The sequence below is a fragment of the Perca fluviatilis genome, chromosome 18, assembly GCF_010015445.1.
Source record: "Perca fluviatilis chromosome 18, GENO_Pfluv_1.0, whole genome shotgun sequence".
NCBI classification, from domain to species: domain Eukaryota; kingdom Metazoa; phylum Chordata; class Actinopteri; order Perciformes; family Percidae; genus Perca; species Perca fluviatilis.
This window is the reverse complement of record NC_053129.1, coordinates 15,694,786-15,719,867: the sequence shown is the minus strand read 5'-3', so window position 1 is coordinate 15,719,867 and position 25,082 is coordinate 15,694,786. Positions and strand designations below refer to the sequence as shown.

General features: G+C 40.8%; 1 protein-coding gene and 1 long non-coding RNA gene across 6 annotated transcripts; one reads left to right on the top strand and one right to left on the bottom strand.

The window, feature by feature from the left end:
- Window positions 1–235: 235 nt before the first annotated feature.
- On the bottom strand, window positions 236–24,924 carry dpf3 (D4, zinc and double PHD fingers, family 3). 5 transcript variants are annotated; one of them, XM_039781224.1, is made up of 12 exons: window positions 24,591–24,924; window positions 14,392–14,552; window positions 13,045–13,152; window positions 10,150–10,283; window positions 9,921–10,016; window positions 9,553–9,625; window positions 8,962–9,003; window positions 7,504–7,641; window positions 7,167–7,295; window positions 3,556–3,668; window positions 2,732–2,813; window positions 236–2,585 (listed from the first exon to the last, which is right to left on the bottom strand). In XM_039781224.1, exons 1-12 carry the CDS (start codon window positions 24,704–24,706, stop codon window positions 2,518–2,520), a joined length of 1,260 nt encoding a protein of 419 aa, XP_039637158.1. In that variant the 5' UTR covers window positions 24,707–24,924; the 3' UTR covers window positions 236–2,517. The 5 variants fall into 5 exon arrangements, 3 of the variants coding, with proteins under 3 accessions (XP_039637158.1, XP_039637160.1, XP_039637159.1); XM_039781226.1 differs by lacking the exon at window positions 24,591–24,924 and adding an exon at window positions 16,655–16,832; XM_039781225.1 differs by lacking the exon at window positions 8,962–9,003.
- Window positions 18,869–23,368, top strand: LOC120546341. Its single transcript, XR_005636867.1, has 3 exons — window positions 18,869–18,940; window positions 19,523–19,719; window positions 23,173–23,368. It is a non-coding gene; the product is annotated as an uncharacterized LOC120546341 (long non-coding RNA).
- Window positions 24,925–25,082: the final 158 nt, after the last annotated feature.

The window sequence follows — 25,082 nt, the reverse complement described above, 5'->3', positions numbered from 1 at the left end:
CTTATCTGACCATTAGATTATAATGGATTCATATCAAACACAGCAGTCTTGGTTAGAGTCATAAAAACACTCGATGCCTATTTTCAATTTGGATACACAGCATTAGGGTTTCCTGGTAATGGATAATCGAAAGGGCTCAGAAACACTAAAAATAATATTTCTATAAATATATTTAGCAAGATATGCACTGAAGATGAGTGGAAAATTTGGTAGATGACATGCAAAGAAACAAGACTAATGGAAAAGTCTTTATTTCAACACAAAACATGACATTTACTTCAACAAAATACAACACACATGTTGAATCACTGTAGGTGGATGGCATCAAATAAGAATGACATCCAAGACATTTTTAAAAGGAAGACACAAAGGGTCATTAAACCCGCCATGGAAAAGCACAATAAAACCTTCTGCATATTATCAACATCATGTACTGTATCTATTATGCTTGCTCATGATTGTCTGTGGAAAAGCAATATCAAATACAAACTCATAATAAAAAAAAACACAAATGCAGATTGTGATATCCTGTGAAGCCTTGCACAAATGTGTACTTAACGGGCCTTTTCTGTTTAGTTTTGAGATTTTTGGTGGTTCTTCCTATTCATGATCAACCATGTTTTTAGAGCATTAGATTAGTGCTACAAAAACATAAATGACATTGATGGAGCTTTGAAGATTTGATGTGAAACCAATTTCTAATTTTCACCCTTACTCTCGTGGTAATACAAATCCGGAATGTCCAGAATATATTCTGGTTACGGTAACTGCATAAAAGAACTGTAATTAAGTCTTATAACCTGTGCCAGCTTCTAGACAGGACTAACCAGTAAATAGCCTACTGCTTCCTCAGGACATGTATATGATTCACCACACACTGCCTGTTCAAATGAGTCATGAATCAAGGTTTGATAATACACACATTGCCCTGGTTAATTTACAGCAGTGGTTCCCAAACTGTAGGGTGGAGCCCTCTGGAGGGGTACAAAGGTATTGCAGGGGGTACACATTACAAATGGGTAAAATGTAGGGGGAAACCACAAAAGGTGAATAAACCAGCAGTCTATTTTGAAATGTCCAACACAGATATAGGCCTATACTTAATTACAGTATAAATTGACTGTTTACTAAACTCCTACCCTCAAAAGCAATTGTCCAATCACCTCTTAGCAACTGTTACTGTAATAGGCTTTTGTCCACATGCTGAAGCCTTGTACCATTACATGGGGCATGTGTAAGGACGATATTCTGTACCCAAGAGTTTGAAGTAAGTACCTTTCTTAAAAATATGTAAGAATGTAAGAATAAATATTAAGAATCTTGTTCTTGAGTTGACGGTTACTGAAATACAATAGAACCTTGTGTCTTTTGTGTGTCAGTTTAGACAATATTTAATTATTATTTTTACGATAAACACCAGAAAATGATGAGAAAATTCTAGAAAATGCAGTTTGTGTATATATTACAGTAATGCTATTTTAATATATTCAGTTCATTTTGTTACTAGTTTCCCCAGTATTGTTAGAAGTTGATAAAAATGTGTTCGGGTGGGGCGGGAGAGGGGACAGTATTTTTTTTTCCAGCTTCCACAACAGAGAAAGTTTGGGAACCACTGATTTACAGTAACAATGATCGCCTTGACAGTAACATTGGACCATTACAACAATAAATAAATAATAACATTCTATGTAAAGAAATGTTATAATTTGTGTAAAGTGTCGAATTGAGCACCATGGTATCCTAGTAACTGCAAGGATACAAAAAACAGACATGGATTAGAATGTCACCACACTCCCAACAGGAATGATAGTTGAGGCGGTTTTATCGCCCCGTCGACTCTTAGCGCATATATAAATTTCACCAAGCTTGACAAAAACCTGTGAAAAATGGCATAACTAACATTGAGTCTGTCCAGATATAAAAAAAAAAAAAAAAACGACTGTCACTGTAAAGTCTAAACACAGAAGAGGAGTAGAGCTGGGAGGAGACATTTAAACAAACATTAGTCAAACCAGTTGTACAGCTTGAGCAGGGAAGCAAGTGAAACAGCTTCAGCAGAAAGTCTGGGACGAACGTCTTCCAAATCATACTCGCATGAAAATCAGGGGGAAACATCTACGGTTTGTTTAAAATGAGTATTTCACATACACATACTACACAGTATTTGCCGTTATCAATCTTGCTTTGGCTTCTGGCCGTCTGCTGAGGGGTGAGGTAGAGAAATTACTGAACGGCAGACCTGCTGTCAGCTGACTTGTGGTCGAGATTGCATGTTGATGCCGTTTGGAGCGTTGCTCGGCTACATGAGAGGTCAAAGATCTTTTCGCCTCACACAGGAAAATGCCCTGAGCCTGCTAATGCACTGGAGTGTGTGTGTGAAAGAGTGCACCTGTGTGTGTTTGATTCTATCGGAGAGAAAGTGTTCGCTAATGTGTGGGCATGTCAAACAGTTAATGTATAGGTACAAATATATATATTGCGTGTGTACGTGTGTGTTGAGAAGAATGTCCAAGGAAGTTATGCTTCTCCATAGGCTGAGGCCTTGTCTTTTAACAGGTCCAGACACACGTGACAGCTCCAGCTCCCTGCGAAACGAGAGTGAGACAGAGAAAGAGAGGCTGAAATCTTTGTCCTCCTTGCTCTTTTCCTTATATAGCCTCTCTCAAAAATACAGTACATGACATATATAGTATCAACACGCTGACAAAAGCTATGAGAGTGGCTGTTGTACCTTCTGGAGGCTTGGTCATTGGAGGCTTCAGGCAGTACATGTGGTATCCTCTGTCACAGTCATCGCAGAACAGCAGCTGGTCCTGCATAAGCAGCACACAATCAACATCTTAATTATATAATATCTATGAAATATGTACGTATAAGGGGGTAGAAAAATAAACATGAACCCTGCCTGGAAAAGGAAAAGGGCATAAATGCTGGAGTAAGTAAATCAGAGTTGGCAAGTAGTACTGGGTGCTTTCAAAACATAATTTGGCAGCTAATGGAGCTTTAAAGAGGCTTTTTATGCCCAAACTGCTGCTACATTTGTCAAAAAAAGAGGTAAGTAACATGCAACCTTATATAATACACCTTTGATGCAATGTTTGCTATCGTGGGTATTTATTATTTATTAAGCTGAAGTCCTTTTTATGAAGTGTTTTCATAATTAAAGTTTTTTTTTGTTTATATAATCTTGTAAATCAATGTGGACTGCATTTGTATGAAAGTAAAACGTATTTGGCTATTCCATGAATTTATGATAATTTACGTGTTATCCAAAGGAGCAAAACATGTATTGTTCACGCATATAAAACCTATTTCTGAGCCAGTCACTGGAGTGGAAAATACAAATCACATCAAGGGTGGCTTCTCATGTATAATATCTGCTTGGCTTGTATGTATTGCCTTTGACAAGGTGAATGCTGACGGTTGGAAAGCTCACAACATTAAAAGCAAAGCGAGTCAAAAGTGATGCGCATCGAAAGCAAATTCTAAAGGGAACTCTAGCCGCAGAGGATCATACATACTGTACAAGACTTCCCTCTCCTACAGTATACATACATCGTTCTCTGAGGTGCCACAGAGGCTGCAAGACTTGCACTCTATGCACTGCCACTGGTACGTCCTCACTGCCTGCATCATGTTATCAGTGAACTGCAGACATGTGGGGTGACCTGCGGAGGGACGGTGAGGAGAGGAGAGAAAAGTGAAGAAGGAAGGAAGGAAAGGGTGACAGGGTGCATTGCCAGACAAGTTTACAAAGCAAAGTCAGTGGTGTTTTCTTATGTAATAGCTGAGAGACACGTGGCAGGAGCTCTTAATTGGAGTTGACAGCAGACAAAGACCGACACACATCTGAACATAATTACATAATCCATAAAAAAAAAATGATTTACATGATCTGCAGCTTTATCTGAGGGCCTGCTTCAGGCAAATGAAAGTGAATAAATACACAGTATTTCCTTCCATTGTACTCAGATTTTGTAACTTTGCTTTCCTAATGCTGTAGATTAAGTATGGCTATCTGATCTCTGAAAAGTTTGCTGTAGTAGTTGGAAAGTCATTTAGAAAACACTATTTCTCCCTTCAAAAGCAGGTTGCTATGTCTTTATAAGAGCCAGCAGTAAGTGTTAACTTTGTCTGTAATTTCACCCCATAGTGTTGACAGTGCGTACAGCTGGATGAAATGTAGCTTCAAAAGAAATCTAGCCACAAAAGACAAGTGATTATATGTCTGGAAAACAAAACACAAGCCGTGATGTGTGTACAGGAAAACGCAGCCAAGCAGTATTCTTTTTTCATCCCCCCATAAATCTACAGCTGGGACAACTCAAAAAAGAATATTTGGTATAAAATTGTCTGCTTGTTCCCTGTCAGCCTCTCATGCACACAGTTATCTGCATCACCCTGGTATCAATGGGGTATCAATGAGCCATGAATGAGCCATAATTGAGAATGAGCTGATTTAAATCTGGACTTGCAAAGCAGCCAGAAACATTGAGCACATTATTCAGCCTGTGATGGGTGAATAAAGACAAACGTGATCTGAGTGAAATTTAAAGCTGCCTGTCGCCCAAATTAAACTGAGGAATAACAGTCAGGGAGAAATGAGCTGTGGCAGTTTATAAAGATGGCCTATCAGCTTGGATATCACTTACTGTAGCAGCAAGCAGTAGAAAAAGCATTTCTACTCAGCGGCAAAGAAAAGATCTTGTCCATAAAGACAAAGGGGAGCAATGGAGTGCCTATTGGCTCTTACCTCTCCTCTTTAGCCAATGGAGTGACTCAACAGTCCACGTTCATCCCTCCCCCTGCCACATTAGCGACCACTCATGTAATTTATTCCTTTTTCTCTCGTCCACTGTGTCTGCTACTAACCTTTTCAGTCCAGAACTAATTAGGAAGTGGCCGTGAAGTTTAGTCTCTATCTTGATTATCTTTCGCAAGCATAGTTAAAGTGTAAGGAGATTATTGTTGGTTTATGAAAAATTACTTAATGCGTTGAACAGTAAAATCCACCTGAGCATGTTAAAAAAAATGCCATTGTATCCATCAGAGATTTCCAAGAAAAAAATGTCTTCAAATGTCCAGGTGGTCAGGAAGTCCGTCATCAGCTGTCATCCACAGCACCATCATCGTCTGAAAACAAAATGTCTTCCAGCTCGGCATCTTCAAAGCCACGAAACGTGGAGGCCTCGCTGTCTGACGTGTTGCCGAACAATTCCTCTAGAGCACTCGGCTTCCTCCCATTCTTCTTCACTCCTCCTCTTCCAGCTACCATGAAAACATCAGCGTCAGAGCAACACAGACAAGGCCACACACTCTCGCAACAACAAAGTCTACCGTAGCAAGAAAGCATCTCACTTGTTGAAATGAATGCCCTCTTACTGCGTAAGACGGTTGAGCTGATTCGAGAAATGTTTGCTGAGATATCCAGCAGAGGCGGCTTTGGCTTAGTGTGGAGGGGGAAAAAAAGAGGAAAAAGAGACAAAAATGCAGCCAAATGTGCCATAAAGTAATGGTGAAAACAGAGCAACAAAAGAGTGAATGCATGTCGTCTAAAGGCAGAAGTCCTTACTGATGGGCGATGCTGACATGGAGAAGCATGCAGGATGAAAGCAAGCAGCGGAGCTGAGGAATCAATATTATTGAAAAAGTTGCAAAAAGTTCCAGCAGTTGGCTCAAACTTCTGATGGTCTACAAGGCTCATTGACAACCCATTGAAAAGACACTGTGGCAACATGAAAGCTCAATTCACTGCACGCCATAAATGTATAATCAGATCGCATCATCAGGTAAAGACAAAGGTTGGTTTGAACAATGATGACTTGGAATAATTGGACTAAAATGAACTGTGTGAACATTAATGTAAACTTGTTAATAGTATAGTTTATTGATGTGGCTTCCAAAAGAAATTATGTAATAATAATCTATTAATATATAAATATAAAAAATAAATAGATATCTGATGGAGAGTTTTAAACTGCACCACATTCGTGGCCATTAGGGAAGCACCATTTAAATCAATGTACCAAAAATAAATGAGGAACAGACATAAACTAGATTGTGGATAAAGAGAAAGTAAAGGGAAACAAAAATGAGATGTGTAGTACACACAAAATAAAGTATGAGAGCAAACAACTCATTTCTGAAAATGTGTGTACGTTAAGTATGAAGCTAGAGCCAGCAGCTGGTTAGCTTAGCTTAGCTTAGCTTAGCATAAAGACTGGAAGCAGGTGGAAACAGCTAGCCTGGCTCTGTCCAGAGGAAACACCAGCAGCTCTAAAGCTCATTTATTAACACGTTTTTATCTTGTTTGTTGAATCTGTACAACAACCTACAAAAACGGTAACAACAAAACTCCAGGAAGTTACTTAGTCCAGTATATAACCTCCTGTAAAAACACAACTTTTACACTTTAGGTTTTGTACAGACAAAACAAACCAGATATACTGTATGTGTTATTTAGTGAGTTGTAGAAGTGTTGTTAGGTGGACTTCGTTATTTCTGGACAGGCTAGCTGTTTCCCCGTTTCCAGTCTTTATGCTAAGCTAACAGTCTTCTGGTTCTAGCTTCCTATGGGGTCATCCCTATGTTCCCCGGGTCCTATGTTCCACCTTCTTTAGAAAGAAGCTCCTATATTCCCTGTTTTTCCCAAAAAGGGTCATATGTTCCCCTGCAGCAATACATACCGGAGAGCATAGGACCCATTTTCTGAAAAAGGGTCCTATATTCCCCGCAATCTATCAATCTGGGTCCTAGGGTTAGGGGTTAGGTTTAGGGTTAGGGTTACATAGGCCTATTTGCCTTGGAATTTGGCAGTAATGGTGGAAAAAGTAACAGACCGGGGAAAATATGTTCCCCGGTCTCATACAAAGAGGGGAACATAGGACCCGGGGAACATAGACACGCTCCCCTTCCTATTTACCGTATGAACATGAGAATTGTATCAATTTTCTCATCTAACTCTCGGCAGGAAAGCAAATAAGTGTATTTCCCCAAATGTCGAACTATTCCCCTTGATAAGAGTACTGTTTTTGCTGCGCTTTTGAAAACACTCACAACATTTCTTTAAATTCCACTAATTTGATTGGCAGGAAAACTACTTGGCGTCAACCAAGAACCTAAAGCTGTGATGGAAACCCTCCATGTTGTGGAGATTGGGGACTCACCGGAGCGTCCACAGTCAGAGCAGGACACCAGCTCCTCGGCCTGGCCTGTCTTCCTGTTGGAGTCCTGGTCTCCCAGGCAGAAGTCACAGTAGTCGTTGGGGATGATGCTGCCGTCTGGGCCCTTTTGAGCTATCGGCCGGAACAGATCCATGTAAGGAGAAAGATGCATGAGCTGCCATTAATATTCTGAAAACTTGTGGCCATCTGGGTTATCATACAGTAAATTGTATGTTTATTAGTGCGTGTGACTGTGTGCATTGGGGAGTTCCTGTCATGAGCTAGCACTTACTGAAACTTTTCGTCGTTCTATGTAATTAAATGCTAGCCAGCAGCTTACGTTTGTGGTTGTCTGCGTTGTATGGAGGAGATGGGGCCATCTCTGTTTCCTTCTCCTCCTCGCCCTCCTCCTCTGCCAGGTGAGTGTGGGTGTAATGGTAGCTCAGGCCGGGCCGGTTCTTGTAGCGCTTTCCACAGACTACAGATAAAACGTCACAGGTGCATTAGAAACATGTAAAAAAAACTAAAATAAAATTTAAAAAAAAAACTCGTGCAACAGTAGAGTACAGTGGAGTAAGGGTCAGTTCAAAAATCATCTGTCACCCCTGCCTAAATATGAATATAATTGATTTTAATTTGAACTTCAACTCGCTATCAGTACTCATGTTTGATGGTTTGCTTTACAGTCATTGTATGTGAATATAAATGGGATGTAACCTTTAGTTTAAGACAGAGTTGTTGAGATGATTCGGGATATTGCTGCTGAGACAGCGAGCGAGGAGCTTTATCTGCTAAATGTTTAATGCCAATCATTTTTTTTTGTAAGTGAAATAAGTTGAAAGATAGCTCATTTTAGGCAAACGTCAGAAAGCTGACGTAAAAGCAGGCATTGAATTGAAATGAAAATACACATAGAAATTGATAAGTTCTTCACAAGGAAGTCCAGGAAAACGACTAATAGACATGGACACGAGATGTATCAAAGGTACACCTACAACTCTTTTTAAAAACATATAACAAGCAAACCGACACAAGGTTAGAGCTTTACAGACACCTTTTTACCCTGCTGTTGCTGTACTGTGAAGCAATGGAAGTCACACATCTAATATATAAAAACAGGATTTGTTTGAAAGCATTTCATGTGCTAATCACATGAAGAAAAAATAGGATCTATAGTCTAATACTGTAGTAGCTCTTGGGGTCATTGAGAACTTAATGAGCACATTAGAGCTGTAGCCATCATAGAAGTTTCTTATTATACTGTATATTTCTGCGGCTTTTCTTGCTACACCCAAGAAATGTCTGAAAAGACAGAAGAAATGGCTGCCGAATTGGCAGCCATTTCTTCTGTCTTTGCATTTGCCAATTTGCATTATTTTAACACAAAGCTTCACCATCTCCCTGTAAACTTGCTGCCAATCCAATCCCATGTTAAAATAGTCCACCTAGTGTGAACACTTCTACAATGGCTACATCTGCGGATCACATCAAAGCGAGCACAGCTTTAAGGAAACATGCATCCCTCAGGGCGACATTAGTGGATCCGCAGCTTAGGCATAATTCTGTGCATGCCTTGCAATGAGCAAGCATTAAGGCACACGGCGTAGCGTTAGTGTCATGCAATGTTTGCACTGCATTCAGGAACCTGGACGAGCATGAAGCATTTGAAGCGTTAGAATTCTCCAAAGGTATTAGCATTCAGTCAGCCATTCCCACACCAGATGCCCATGAGCAAAAAAAGAAAAAAAGGCTAATCATAAAGCCCCTAGAAAGACAAGATGGCGACAGGTTCAGATACCTTCTTCAGCCTTTTTTGAGTTATGCTTTTGTTTGTATCTATCTGGAACAGAGAAGACACAAAAGCAAACGATAAAGGAAGGACAGCACAAGACACAAAATGAGGATGAGATTCATTTGTTCGAGGCTCAGTCAGCGTGGCTATCTCGATCCACATCCGCATGGCAATCCATTCCTGGGGGAGGGGGGGGGGGGTGTTCTGTCCAAGTATGCAAGTGGCATGCTAGTCAGGTCTGGATTAACGACACAAACTCTTTCTTCATGCTGCAGAGGACAGCTCTTAGAACAGAAGGAGAGGGGGCTATCGTTGAAAGATGAGAGAAAACTACTCGTCTGCTGGATTTGTCTCTGTTTTCTAAACATTTAAGCTAAGAATTTGAAACAGGCATGTAGAGAACAGTTTCTGGACAATATATCTCAAAGGAATTTGTAATAGTCAAATCTAAGGAGAGGAGAGTTTCTCCACTTCCTTGAGATTTAGGAAACACTGTGTTTCTGAATTTAGGTAGGCTAATGTGTAGAGTGAACACTAATGACCCTGATCACATGATGGCACATGATGTACAACGAATGAAGCATCCTTTTCTCTTACTGTCACAGACGTAAGGTTTGTCCTGGTCGTCGATGTTAACGGGCTCTGTCCTCCTGCGACTGGATCCTCTGGTCTGAAAGGAAACAAAACACGCTCTGATATTTAAACCTCCAATGTATGAATGTTTTTTATCATTTCTTTTAACTTGACATGAATAAACATATTTCAAAAACAAGGTTTATTGGGATCATTTGGATTCAAGACATAATGAATCCAATTTGGGATCAAGACATAATCACTTTTTCATTTAATAGATTTACTCTCCTCTTTTACCACACACACACAAACACACACACACACACACACACACACACACACAAATGTATGTGCCTGTGTACACGCTGTGTCTCTGTCTGTGTGACACTCACTTTGCCTCTGTTTCTGTTCTTTCTCTTTGGAGTGTCCACGTCAAAGTCTTCGTCCTCAAGGAGACCGTCCCCATTTTCCTCCGCCTCCAGAACTCTCTAAAGAGCACAAACACACATACAGACAATGGGAGGGTTAGGTAAAAGTTAAAATATGCCTGTCGGGTTACTATTTTGACAATAGACATACCACTCTACATAATGCACACGTTATAAAAGTGTAATAAAATACCTGTATTTCCAGCAACGTTTCCTCCTCCTTACATATGTTGTTTTTTTTCTCCAGCAGACTGTCCCCCCTCAGGAGGGCCTCCAAAGCTGTGGCCTCCCCTGGGGGCCCCTCGCGTTTAGGGGCCAGTTCGGCTTCTGACAAGGTAGTGGCAGAAGAGAATAAGAAAAAGCATTTGATATGGCAGGTGTGTGTGTCTGCCTGAGCCAATGTCCTTACCAATGCAAATGTATTTCAAAACTTTTTGCAGTTAATCATCTTGACTAAAATGTTGCTGACCGTATTAAACACAAAAGTTAAATGACTTAAATGTTCTCTACTGGCTATCTGCAGGCCACTTGAGTAACCGGATTTGTGCCAGATGACATGATCGGAATTTTCCTATTTAGAAAGCACTTTAAAAAAGCTTGTTTTGAATTAACAACATGCCCATTGACCAAAGTAGTGAAAATATATCCGTATCAATGTGTTCTCTCTGCACAGGATGTAAAGGGAGTTTTAGTAACAGTGGCACCAGGTGCACAGAAAGAGGAAAAAATATATAATAATAATGGACCAAAAAACTCTTTTTTTGGTTCATTTTCATTTCCATGGGGATGAACTGCAGCATTGACTCTCTGTCCTCGTCTTTGATCTCTAACACCGAGATGAGAACAGAATGAAAGTAAGGATGTGATAAGAAAGGCAAGGAGTGTGCAAGGCTATTAAGGCTCTGAGATGTTCTTAGTGAATACAGAGCTGCTTCACCTCTGGGTCCCCCCCCCCCCTCCTCTTCCTCCTCTCATTTCTTTGTGTCTATTTGTGTGGGTTGACTTGCTGGCACTGACAAGACATTTCTCCCCTCCCCACTCTGTATCCCTCCCTTCACCTCTGTTCTCCGCTGACACCCTCTTTCCTCCTTTAATACTAAATCCCTTCTGACTTTGCTTTCCTCTCCCCTATTTTCTCTGCCCTCACCCATCCTCCTTCCCCTTTATAACCTCCTCCTCACCCCTCCATTGACTCTCCGGGGCAATTGCGGTGGAGAGAATGTGGAGCTAAATGTCCGGCTCTGTCAGCGAGAGGCAAAGAAACGTCCTACACCCCCAACCCGTACGAACAAACACCTATACGCGCTCACACATATATTGATTTGGATCCATTGCTGAATTTAAAGTGGCATTCCACCAATTTTACACATGCAGGTCAGTTTATTTGTCAGAAGGAGTTCTAGCTTGTGAAAGCACTAAGCAGTTGTATAATGCCGTCTGTGACTGTGGAGGAGCTTTCCAAAGTTTGAAAAATTAACCCTGATGATGTCCCAGTAATGTCATTGGGGTTATCTGGGTTTGGGGGGGTGGGGTGGGGTTTAGGCTTACATGTTTTTAACAGAAAGTCTGCATTTCACACTGGACATGTGGGGTTTGAAAGAAGTGAGCATTTGGGAGACAGGGGGGTCTAATGAAAGATGCCTTTGAGTTGCATCATGGGAAATGTAGGATCCAGACTTTTAAGAGCTTAACCCATACTACGAACAAAAAATCAGGATATAACTTTATGGGAGTGCAACACTAAATCACTGTAGTGACTCTGTAATGTAACCTGGCCAATACCGTCGCACCCCTGACATTAAAATTAGGGTTATGAACTAAGAAAAACATGAGAAAAAAATACAATAAAAGAGGTCAACTTAAACTACATGCTCATTGCTTTTTTTGTACATCTTAAAATGAATGTTAGGTATCTCAAAAATATCTTATTCTTATGCATTAGCTTACCCCTTTTTTGTAACTCTGATCAGAGTTTACAATGAGGGAAGCAAAATGGCTGCTGAGGCAAGGCCACTGACATGTGGAGCTGCGACATGAGAAGCAGAGGGTCTACTGCACAAAACAAGGAGTTAAATTCTGGTTTTGTACTATTTCAAAGTAACCTTGTGACGGAGCCTCTGTGTATCTTCACACACACACAAGGACAAACCTCTCTGCTCAGGAAGCATTAAATAAACATAAAGTGTTTCCAAAAGCCTGAAAGGGGAGCACTCACATTCCTCTGTCGTGTTATGATAGATATCTGGGCCAAACTGCAGAAATGGATCTCTGAAAAACAAAACTGGAGACTCTTTCACTCTACAAAGGCTTTTCAGCTCTTGTAAACTACAGCATATCGCTAGTCTTTCCCTTTCTGTGTTTTACTTGGTTGGCTGCTTGCTTCTGCGGAGTTTATTCTCTTTTTTTTTTTTTTCTGAAAATGACTCTTCTGCTTAAAGCTGAATCGTTCTTGGTGGAACGCTCTGGAGTATTATATTGCGTCTGGAAGACAGCGAGGGGGAAACAATAGTGTGGCAAAGCCGAAACAAAGACTTGCCTTTATTTCTCCCCCCTTATCAGGTTCCTGGTGCATTCCTTTGCTAAAATCCCCTATACCACACACACATGAAAAAAAAAGTGCACACTTTTGCCTCATAAGACTCACTTACATTCTAATGCCTCATGGACAAATGATTATAGAGGCCCAGTTAGGGTGCTTCTGAGCGAGAGTCATGTGTGGGGGTGTTTGTGCGCTTATGTATGTGTGTATGTGTGTCTCCTGCCAGAGAACAGTGAGAGGAGGCATTGATTCAGGAGAGAGAATGAACCTGGAGACCTGGCGAGAGAGACGGGCTAACCAGAGCCAGATGGTCAGATAGTAACGCCACTGAGCACGCCTAAAGCTCTTTGCAGCTACACAAGAGCACAGAGGGCACAAACACAATGTGCATTTAGGTGAAGCGTGAATACAAAAAGGTGTGGCTGCACCGGTTAAAGTGGCTTTCATTTCATTACTGTGGTCAATACTGCTGCATCTATGACATTCACTGTGCATGCATGTCAGCGTGTGTGTGTGTGTGTGTGTGTGTGTGTGTATTGTTTGTCTTACCTAGTCGAAGCTCACAGAGGCGGAGCTGGGGATCCAGGGGAGGGTGGAGTCGCCTCTTCTTTCTCCAGCAACGAGCAGGGTAGGTATACATCTGTCCTGCTGCCTGGCCTGGACACACACACACACGCACACACACACACACACACACACACACACACACACACACACACACACACACACACACACACACACACACACACACATATATATAGACATACATGCATGCAGAGACACAGGCACACAAGAGGAATTTTAACAACCATTGGCAGGCCTACAATTTTAACAAAACTTGCATTGAGACCCCTACACACACACACACAGTCTTGTTTTCCTGACACTTAATATGTCCCGCTTTCAGTACTCAGGCTTATGGTCCACACATATGTGTCTTATATTCAGATTCCAGAAAGTCTCATAAAACCTGGAATTTTAGGTACTTTATCAGACATGTAAGGTGTAGAAATGTAACTTATTGTTGATGATGGTTACATTCAGTTTTACCCCAATGAACAATTTAAGAACTTATGCTGTGTCACTATTTCAGCAAAGCAGACTTCTTGAGGGTATTTTTGTGTCTAATCATATTCCACCATTAGCTTAGTAGGAGACAGAGATGAAGGGGAATAAGCATATTTTTATATCTGTCAGTAGGAGCAAAGAAAAAAAGAGAAGGAGGGGGTAGGGATAAACCCAGAATAAATGCATATAATGTGAGTTAGGTCTGCCACAAAGTATAGGGTGTGGCCTGAAGGGCTTTGCATACGAGATGGAGAACAGGCTATTTGTGTCCAGCTCTCGGTAAAGAGCAGATTGTTCCCTCTGGTTGTGCAGGCGACCCAAATGTGCATTCTCACTGCATGTCTCAGGGTAAATCAGCAAGTGGTAACTCATGTAATGTACAAAAGAGGGGTTGACTTGCTTTTTTATTGCGGGAGGAAAACTTTACAATAAACCCTTGCTATCCATCCATATTTATGCATTTCTGCTTTGAGTTAGATGAGAAGATTGATACCAGTCTTTGTGCGTTCAATATACAATCAGTAGCTAGTTAGCCTAGCTTAGCATAAGGACCAAAAACAGGGGTAACAGCTAGCCTGGCTCTTTTCAAAAGTGACAAAATCTGCCTACCAGCACTTGGCAATTTTCCTAATTTACACATTAGATTTCGCAATGAACCGACTATTTCTATAAATCACTAGAAATAGTCTAGCACATAACCCCCCATAAAACCACAACTTTTTTCAACAGTAAACCAAATCTACAGTGTTTAGAACGTAAACATTCCCATATTTTGAAAGCCATATCAGTAGCATGAATTTGTTCAGTGGATCAGGTGGCGTTTCCCACCTGGCTGGCGGTGGCACTTTTCCATCCAGATGTAGCAGTTGTTCTGTGCTACACCAGTTTGCGAGTCCAGGAAGGGCATGCGCACGCTGCGTTCGGCACAGAGACGGGCATTGTAGCTGCGGCAGTGTTCGATAGCCTCCTTGTAGAACTGGTCACCAAGCCTGAACACAGACAGATAGACAGATAGAGAATGTGGCAGGTAAACAGTCAGATAGACAGACAAGAAGAAGCAGGCTCATTTACTTGTACATTAACTGCCCCATGCATCTAACATCTGACTTAGGTTAACCACAAGTAACATTATAGTCCTATTTCTGCCATTGATCTAAGCTATTTGCTGCATGCTGCTTTGATTTCTGCTTTCTGTGCACTGAGTCATCCCTGCTCTTGAAGTCCTATCAGGCTGCTAAATGCTAAAATTTTTGGATAGTTAATGGCAATAACATGTGCTGGGCGGCTGATGATTTGGTACGGTCTGCAAATCAAGTATGAGCGGGGCCTGTCCAGTCCTAGTGAACATTAGCTTAATATAACAAGCCCAGACTTCTTTCCGCATTTCAGCTCAGTTTGTTGTGTAAAGTCTGGATTTGCTGCATGAATCGGACGAAGCATGCAGACAACTGAGCTGAAAAGGGACATCTATACACAATGAGGGCTGTAAAGGCACACATGCAGAAAAAAACAATGAGAAACCATAAGAAGAGAAGAATGTTTCTCTCTGTCAAATTGATAGATAAGGGAGAGTGCTGGATCAAAGTCCATACACACACACACTCACTATCAACTGAAACTAAGGTATAAATCAGTATGTGAGCCATTAATAATCTCTACATTCTTAGTCTAGAGGTAAGATTTTTAAAGCTAAGATCATTGGAGGAAAAAAAAGACTAACTCACTTTTGTCAAAAAATAAAATATCCACCTTGAGTCGGTTATTTTTCATTTAATGACATAGCGGAAATCCAGAGAGGAAGATAAAGGAAAGATAGTTCTAATGGGGTCTGATATTTAGCCAGCAGAGGCACACATGGCTCAGCTCCAGAGGCAGTGCACTGAACTAGTCAACCATCTTTGGGCACACTTTACTGTTTAGTTTACTAAATGAGACAGCCAAAAGTAGAATTTGCTGTTAGCATCTCCTATGTATGATATCCAGATGTCGTCCTCATTTATGCAAATATCTAATCAGTGAATTAAAGGTTGAAAAAAAAGAGAAAATAATGCCACGAGAATCTCTTGCTGCTGGGAAGATACCCAAATCAGCAGGATCTTGTCTGTCTCTCTGTTTATGTGCATACATGTCTCTCTGCCTGCCCGTCAGCCCGTCTCTCTGACTGGCCGAGCACAGATATGTAAAGAATTCTAAGCTGGACAAAGACCAGCACTCTGGTCACACTGAATCTCACAAAGACGTGCAGTGTTTTGAGGTGGAGGGAGCAGAGGGTGGATGGAGGAGAAAGAGGAGAGGGGGAGGGAGGGAGAAGGGTGAGAGGCTGGAGTGAGCAGCAGCAGGGAGTGAAGCAGGTATTGCATGTACGGATGGAGGGGAAAGGGGGAGGAGACAGGTATGGAGAAGGTCCTTGATTTGTGTTTGGAAAGAGAAAAAGGAAATATAAATAAAAAAAAAGGGAAAATGGACATTGGACAAATGACATAATAGGACAGTACAGCTACCTTATGCTATGGGATACTATCTAATCTAGGCAACTGCAGGAGATTCCAGGAAGTCACTGCTAACAGCTAACAAATAGTTTAGCAAGCAACCCCCATAAAAATTGTTGTTTTTACAGTAGCACAGCAAACATGCAAAAAATGAAAACCTCTATAGTGGCTCTGTGTGCACCTTCAGTGCCACAGTGTTTGTACTGTATAACATCTGGGCTTAAACACATGTGGCATTTGCTGGCTGAGGTTTGTGTCAGGAGACCTACAGAAATGAGAAAGGCAGCTGGTGTTTTTGGCCATGTGTTTTTTTACAGTATGACGAACCAGCAGTCGCAGCGATCCAATCAAATCCAAATGTCCAGAAGAGACTTCCTGTCACATAACTCACATTCCCAGAGGTGAAGTGTTATCTCTGCTTTCACTATTTGTTGCCTGAAGTGTGTGTGTGTGTGTGTGTGTGTGTGTGTGTGTGTGTGTGTGTGTGTGTGTGTGTGTGTGTGTGTGTGTGTGTGTGTGTGTGTGTGTGTGTGCGCATGGGTGTGTTTGTGTGTGTGCATGTGTGCCTACAGGCATCTGTCTTCCCCACTTTCATTTCCTACCTGTGTCATCCCATGATGTTTCTGTCCCATTTTCAGCAACAAAGCGTCTGTGTAGCATCCCTGGGCGGCTTCATAAACTCTTACATAAGTGAGCGTACGTGCCTGCTTGACTGCTATGCATTTGTCTGAGAGGTGAGCTCATGTGTTTGGCTTAGTAAGAGTAAAGAGACTTGTCTGTGTGTGTGTGTGTGTGTGTGTGTGTGTGTGTGTTTGTGTGTGCATGTCCGATATCCTCCCCCAACCCCCGAACCAGATTTTAACATCAGAGATTGCAATGTGCTCCTGTTTGTACCCATTAGTGGACTGTATGGCTGATCCTAGTGATGGAGCTTATGTAAGTGGAGTTTTGCATGTCAGGGAACACATTCCTCTTGGTCAACAGCTTCCTGGATACTGATGGAATCTGCAGTTGCTGTGTTGTGTGTGTGTGTGTGTGTGTGTGTGTGTGTGTGTGTGTGTGTGTGTGTGTGTGTGTGTGTGTGTGTGTGTGTGTGTGTGTGTGTGTGTGTATATGCATGTATTTGTGCCTGTGTATACCACTGTGATTGTCTCAATTGCTCCCATACTAGCACAGAGGAGCTTTGTGTGCGATGGGAAGTCTTTTCAATGTTTCAAGGTAAAACTGATAGAGGTAGAGTTTATGGACTAAGGGTGTAACAATACATCAATCTAAATGGATATATCAATTCAATCCGCATATTATTGATACAAATTGAAAATATCGATACATATCGGCATCTTTAAGGTGTGCCTTTATTTTAAAATTCCCACCTTATATGTATTCTGTTTTAATTTAAATGTCTGGAAGAGCTTAGCAATGAAATTGTCAAATCATAATCTAGTTGCTTTTTGTAAATATATATAAAAGTAACTGATTGTGTTAAATGGGCTTATGTATCTTCTCATATCGATCGCAGGCCCCTGATTTGAATCGCATCGAAATCGTATCGTGGCAGACTTCAGGAAATATTGTATCCTTGTCCTAAGAATCAATATAATATTGTATTGTGATATAACGTGTGATTTACACCCCTATTATGGACATTATAAATATTCAAACTTTAGCTCTATTATTCAGACTTTCTGTCAGCCCAGTCTCATGGCAGTTCGTGAAATGGTCACGTTACTGAATCTATTGATTTGTGTACTGAACAAATTGATTATTCCATTATTCGATTTGTTAATCCACATAAATTAAACTGCAACAATTTTGTTTTCTAGTTAAGCATTTCAGGCATTTCTTTTTTCATTCACTGGATCCAGCTTCTCAACATTGAGGGTTTTAATGTTTTCTCTATCATATAGGATAGTAAAGTCAATATTTAGACTGTTGGTCAGGTTATACGTCACGTTGATCATAATGGAAACTTTTTTTTTCATTTTATAAACCAAATCATTTTTCAATTACTTGAGAAAATACTAATATGCAGATTAATGGATGATTAAAACAATTGTTGCGTTTCTTTATTGTGTTAAAGCAACAAAGCACATTTTGCCTTGAGGCAGGAAGTGTTTTGTCAGTGTTGTCCTCAGATTACTGTAACCATACCTTTGTCAGTCATTTTAATGAGCTCTCTGCTTTCAGGCAGCATCTAGGCTGATGGCTGAGCTTGTAGCATCCATGAGACCGCCAGAAATAAACAGACAAACCTGTTCAATTTATGTTGTGTTATTATAATGAGAATAAGAAATTAAATGCGTAAGACTTTTAGATGTTCACCTCATAAAATCAAAGGAACATAAAAGTGAAACACTAACATCATCCTCTGGTGATCTGCAAACAACCACCAACTAACTTAGTTTCATTTCTTCACCACAAAATAAAACCCCTTATTAGATTAACAGTTCAGACTCTGCTTTTAGTCAGATGTGTGTGTGTGTGTGTGTGTGTGTGTGTGTGTGTGTGTGTGTGTGTCTGTCTGTCTGTCATTATTGCAAGTGTGTGCAGTAGATGTAAGGTAGTGTTGAAATGTTGCTCTGTCTCTGTAATTACTAGCTGTTATTATGACATTTGAAGGAGATGAAGCTATGATATGGACACATGAGAAAAGAACTTGTTAGATGTTGTTAGTGTCCTATGGACATATAACAGTAGTACGTCTGTGTGTAGACATCCCGGGTTCAAACACATCACCGCAATGTCATTGCATCTTATATGATTCAGTTTATATATTACTATGTCTTCTGATTAACTACTTCACAAATTGTGGTTTTAGGTAAATGCTATATAATTAAAACATCCGTCGGAAGGCCTCAAGATGTGGCTGACAGCTGTGGCAAAAGCTAGTAAGTTATTATTATTTATTATAAAAACAATTTGTCGACTTTTGAGATAAATAAAATATTTTGAGATAAACATTTAAATCACAGCTGTAGTAATATTGTAGTAGTAGTTGCTGGAGTATACTATATTGTATTTGTGCTAACTACACAATCACTGAAGTAGTTTTTGTACTACTATTTTTTTCTGATAGTCTAGTGTTTTTGCACTGTGTAATTCCTAGGGCTGGGCAATATGTCGATATTATATCGATATCGTGATATGAGACTAGATATCGTCTTAGATTTTGGATATCGTAATATCGTGATATGACATAAATGTTGTCTTTTCCTGGTTTTAAAGGCTACATTAGAGTAAAGTGATGTACTTTTCTGAACTTACCAGACTGTTGTAGCTGTTCTATTAGTTGCCTTTTCCCCACTTAGACATTATGTCCACATTACTGACGATTATTTATCTAAAATCTAAGTCTGAAGATATTTTGTTTAGGCACCAATGATATCTGATTTTCTCCATGTCGCCCAGCCCTAATACTCGCAGTAAATCACATTTTCAAGATTCAAGTTTCATTCTTTGTCATTCTACAGCGCAGGGTTGCACAACAAAATGCAAGTCATAGTCCCTTTATGCTACACAAGAAAAGAAAAGAAATGTATGGTGGAGTACAGAGGAGTTGAGGAGTCTTACAGTCTGAGGAAAGAAGCTGCTCTGTGGACTGGTGGTACGACAGCAGACTTCTGTATCGCTTGTTGGATGGCTGCAGGGTGATCAGGCTGTTGCTGGGGTAGGTATCGTCTTTAAATTAGGGCTGTCAGCATTAACGCGTTAATCGCGTTGTGATTAAAGGCCGAGCATAACACGTTACATTTTTTTAATCGCATGCCGCCATTAATTAATTTATTTTCACTTCACTCTGCTTGACCTCGTGCCTAACAGGCTACTTTTTTTACCCTTTGCCGCACCTTTACTTATCATCAAGCTGCCATACTTCCTCCTAACACATCCTACTGCTGCAGGCTGCAGGCATGATGGAGAAATGCAGCAGCAACACAATTCTGAATGGCGCTTTTTATTTTCCAAAACTCCCGGACGGCTCGTAAACAAGTCGAAAGCCATAGGCACATTGTGTAAAGCCGAATTAAAATATCACCAAAGCACGTCAAGCTTGAGCTACCAGCTACGAGCTAAGCATAGTACAGTTAACGTGGCTCAGGTTGATGCTAGTGGGCTCAGGCAAAGCACTGTTTTGGAGAGTGCTACTCGCCGACCTGTTATTGAAACCAAAGTGCAAACGCTGTCTCATCAACCAGTGATCACTGGACGTCAGTGAGTAATCAACATTATTTAGAAGTTACTGCACACTATATTGACTCTGGTAAGTAGGGTTGCGTACCGAAACGTGCCGACCTAAACGGTAGTAACGAGACCGAATAAGAACGAAAATTTCGGTGCCTCATTTCGGTGCCTGACTTTACACTACACCTGACAGGTAATGTTAGCCTACCTTTAGCTAGCAGCTGGATTAAACACGGTTAAAATGCTGACAGCTAACGTGTAAAGTGTGACTGTATTTCACTGTAGAGGATTCCAACACCGGGACCTAACAGTCTTCTCTGCAGTCTTCTCTAAACAACACAGTTTTCACTTAAAACAGGTAGCCTTGTGGTGCATTCACAGTAATTGTAAAATACCATTTTCCCATCTGGTGGTTGTTTTTATTGTTCAACAGCAATTTACTGGTGAAATAAGTTATTGTTATAGTTATTACATTATTATAAAATCTTGAATTTTGACCATGGCCTTAACAATAAACAAGTTCCGGACTGTTGTTTAGTACCCTTCTTTTTTTTCTTTTTTCTTCTTTTGTTTACAGTAAATAAATAATAAACTGATACAAATCTTAAAGTCAAGTTCATAAAGTAGCTTTCTTTGCATTCATTTGATTCCAAATTAAGATACACTGGTAAGAATTGCTTTGCATTGTTAATATGTACTTAAAAACAGTTCTGAAATGCAAAATAATAGAATTTTAATCATGTGATAAGACATGCGATTAATTACGATTAACTCTAGAAATTCAGAGATTAATCGCGATTAAAAAAAAAAGTATCGTTTGACAGCCCTACTTTAAATACATCCCTGATGCTCGGTAGATGGGAACCAACGCGCTTTTAATCACCTGCTGCCGAGCACTCCTGTCCTGAGCCGTGCACAAACCATGCCCATTGTATTGTTTCCAGTCAGAATGCTTTCTTTTGCTCCTTTGCTAAAGTTAACAACTTGGCGGCGGGAGGGGTTCTCAAAATGTTACTGTATATGATATTCTACAAAATATACTGTCCCTTATACATACATACATACATAAAAATGCAGAACTGAAAAATCCCACTGATGTCTTGATAATATAGACTGTATGGCTAAACAGGCACAACATTTCTCAGCATGAACTGTTTAAATGTTGTTCGCATGACCTCATTCAGCTCACTGAGTCAGGAGTACAGTAATGGGGAACTGTACTCTGTATAAGCCACTAACTCTTTCACAATACAAGCCTCTTCAACAATCAGACACATCTTTCTCATAAAGCTTGCATATCTGCTCAGAACGTACATACAATCTCTCAAAGATAGAGAGGGGAAAGCAAGCCCACTTTTGGCTAGGAATAGGTAAGAGGCCCCAAAGGAAACACAGGGCAGTGCAACAGCATGTGGGCACTGATGGGCGTCTTTTGTGGCACTTTGTAGGCAGAGCACTGGGGTGAAGCAGAAAAGGAGGGGGACGGAGAGGAGGAGGATGAGGAGGAGCCAAGGAGGCAGGATGGGAGGGAAGAGGAGGGGTTCGATATGTCCCGGGGCACACGTGTTCCCTTTCAAACCCTGTCATACACATTTTCTCTGAAACACGTGGATGTATGTACGCACGAGCGCACTCACACAAACACATGCTTGTCCGTGCACAAACAGACACACAAAGGGATGGAAAGGGAAAGGTGCAGAGTGCGGTCGGAGTGGGGAGAGAGGGGAGGAAAGGGTGCTGCAAAGGGGAAACCCTGATTCAGAGGCTGTTTCAGAGGCTGTTTTCTATGTGGAGATCAATAACATACACAAATGCAAACAAAACACATAAAGAGAGAAATATGTCCCAGTTACATGTGCAGAAAAGAAAACAAAAAGGGAAAAAAGATTGATAACTGAATGGTGCTTTTAATAGAAAATGTTCCTGGACATTTAATTCCCCATGCCTGGAAACCATTCCCGGACATTCCCATTCCCCAGGCTCGGGTAGACAAAGGCCAGAGTTCGCCCCTGTGCTGAGGTAGTACAAATGTATGCAGTAAATGCAGCCTGCAGCCAGACAGACAACTCCCCCCCCCCCTCTCCCCAAACCTCCATCACTCACGCTCCCTCTCACGCAAATTGGGGGAGGGGCGGGTGGCTACACAACCGCCCACACATGCAACAAACACACATAATAAAAACACAACCCCATACACGTTGACCCACCTACACCACCTCCTTTACATTTCCCTAAATCTTAGCCCACATCCTAACCCAATGATAAAAAAAAGGAGGTAAACGGACACAGGACGTGCACATAAACACATATCTACATATGAATGACATCGCTCATTTGAATACTTCTCGTCAGCTCTTCATTAGTCCCATCCCACACAGCCACCCAGTTTCAATCACAAAGAGGTCTTTGTAAAAAAAAAAAAAAAAGAGAGTTTAAATAAATCAAGTAAATATGCACAGCTAAACATGACTGAATGAGTCTAGAGAGGCAGACGCATTTACTGCGAGCTGTTGACGGTTGTAATTCATCTTCCAGAGTAGGGAAGATTATTATCATGTCCTTTACTGGCTGCTTATGATTTACCAGTCACATCCTGAGGACAGATGACAAGCCTGTTTCAAACAGACAGTGGACTAAAACCACCGTGCTGCCTGAAAACTATGCCGCAATAATTATTTCCCATAGTAATACCTCACATGTTACTTGTATATGTGCTCTTACACTTCTACATGACAGTATTGGCTTATGCGTATTTGTCTGTTTAGGTAGGTTGAGTCCTTCTTCCAACCTACATGTACACACATTGTTTTCCCTTCTTGCAGATATTGGATGGTGTAGGGGGGTCTGTCTGAGAGAGTCGTGCCACATATGAAGGGCAGATGGGGTTCCCTTCCTCCATCATACTGTCTGTCTTTACGTATACCTCTCCCTCTCTCAACAGATGGACCCAGGAGAATACTGGGACGCCTAATCTGCTGCTCTACATGCACAACTGCAGACACAAAACACCCATACCTACATCCTCGACAGCCTAATCTGTTTAAGCAGAATACAGCAGCTTAAAAAGCCTTTTTCCCCAAGTGCTGGGTGTACAGTAGGATCTTTTTTGGATGTCAACAAAGAGCACTACAAAACAAGACCATCGTGAGTTCTCTCTGTACTTAAGAAACATGTCATGCTCCTTTTCCTTTCCTGTGAATATGAATATAGAAAATGATATTTAGCACATTAATGGTTCTGAGTAAAATTATAAAAAAAATAAAAATAAAAAAAAGCCTAAGAGGGTGTAGAGCTGAGGATGTACTACATTTGACAGTTGGAAAGATGTCTTTATACTTCCCACATTATTACAAAATTACCTCAAGTGAAAAGATATGGTTTATGGTTTAGCCACACCATTAGAATCATGGATATGGCCTCTTGCACACCAGATTATGTGATAACTGCCTAACTCTCTGCACATTCCACATGACAAGTGGTAAACATCTGCTGTTAGCCAGCAGGTTAGACATGCATTCAGCGAGGTAGGGCTGAGCTGAAAGTTATAGGTGCACTTAATGCAGGGCAGACATGAGGGGGATCTATCTAAACGAATTAACAAATTCTTTTTGCATTGATAATTTATTTTATTATTTTTGGCCATTTTTTGCCTATTTTCTCAAAGGTAGCATGTTTGCTGCTCGATGGTTGATGTTTCTACAAATCATAAACTGCCATGCACCGATTAGGCACCGTTAAGTGATCAATCATGGTTTAAAAATCTAACTTCAGGGAAACTGCACGCCCCCTAAATCGGTATTACATTGCAACTTTCTTCTACATGCATACAAGGAGGTCAATACAATATAATAACACATTATAATCCGCTATCCATTGTTTGACATGCATTTGACATTCGCAGCAAAAGCCCGAGCCGCGCAATTAGAGTCGCCCTTTCAATGTGCGCTTTGTGACAATAATTGCATGAAATGATCTATGCAAATTCTCCGGTCTACCACTGACAAAGAAGCCCTGCATGCAAACTTCTGCCAATCGTGTTTATAAAGCACAATGAGGACGATGGCAACTTTCTGTCTAAGTGAAACCAACTGCACGAGAGAGTGCGGACATTTACCCGCGGGTTGGAGATGTTTTCCCTGCAGATTGTGCACGAGAGCATGCTTTTATACTAGTATTGCACAAAACGGAAAGTAGGCAACGGTACCTGCAGATAACACGGACTGTCCAAGTAGGCTACAAAGGCGAAAGTGTTAATTTGTGGTTCTTAATTATTTAAACGCACGTTTAACCCTGTATACATCAATCACATGCAATCAAACTATACAATAACTGTTTAAAAAACAAAAGAAATTTACTTACGATTTTAGAGGATTATGAATGACAGTCGCCATTTTCCTGCAGTAACGTAATATTCCAAATCTCGGTGTAGTTTGGGACCCTTGTGAAAAAATACAACAGCCAATGCGGTCCTGCATGGGCACTGTGCGCCCTACCAATACAACACTAGCATCAAGACACTAGGCGTGGTCTCAGAGAAATCTGTCAACATCAATGTCCCAGTCCTCAGAGTAATAATAATTGCATGTAATAAAATGCATTTGTCTTTATTTTAGTGAAAACATCACAATGGGAAATAAGAATATCAAACATCATGAGCTCTGTCATGACTATAGTTGTTTAGTTAGGGGTATGTGGACAATAATTCACCAGCCTGTAATACAACCTTTTTTTTTGTCAATTGATTAAAATAGTTTTGGGGTAAATGGTAATGCGAGTTTGGAGAGAACACATGTTGTGTTACTTTAGAGTCTTTAGAGTAGTTTGAATGCCCATCGTCTGTCAATCAAATTA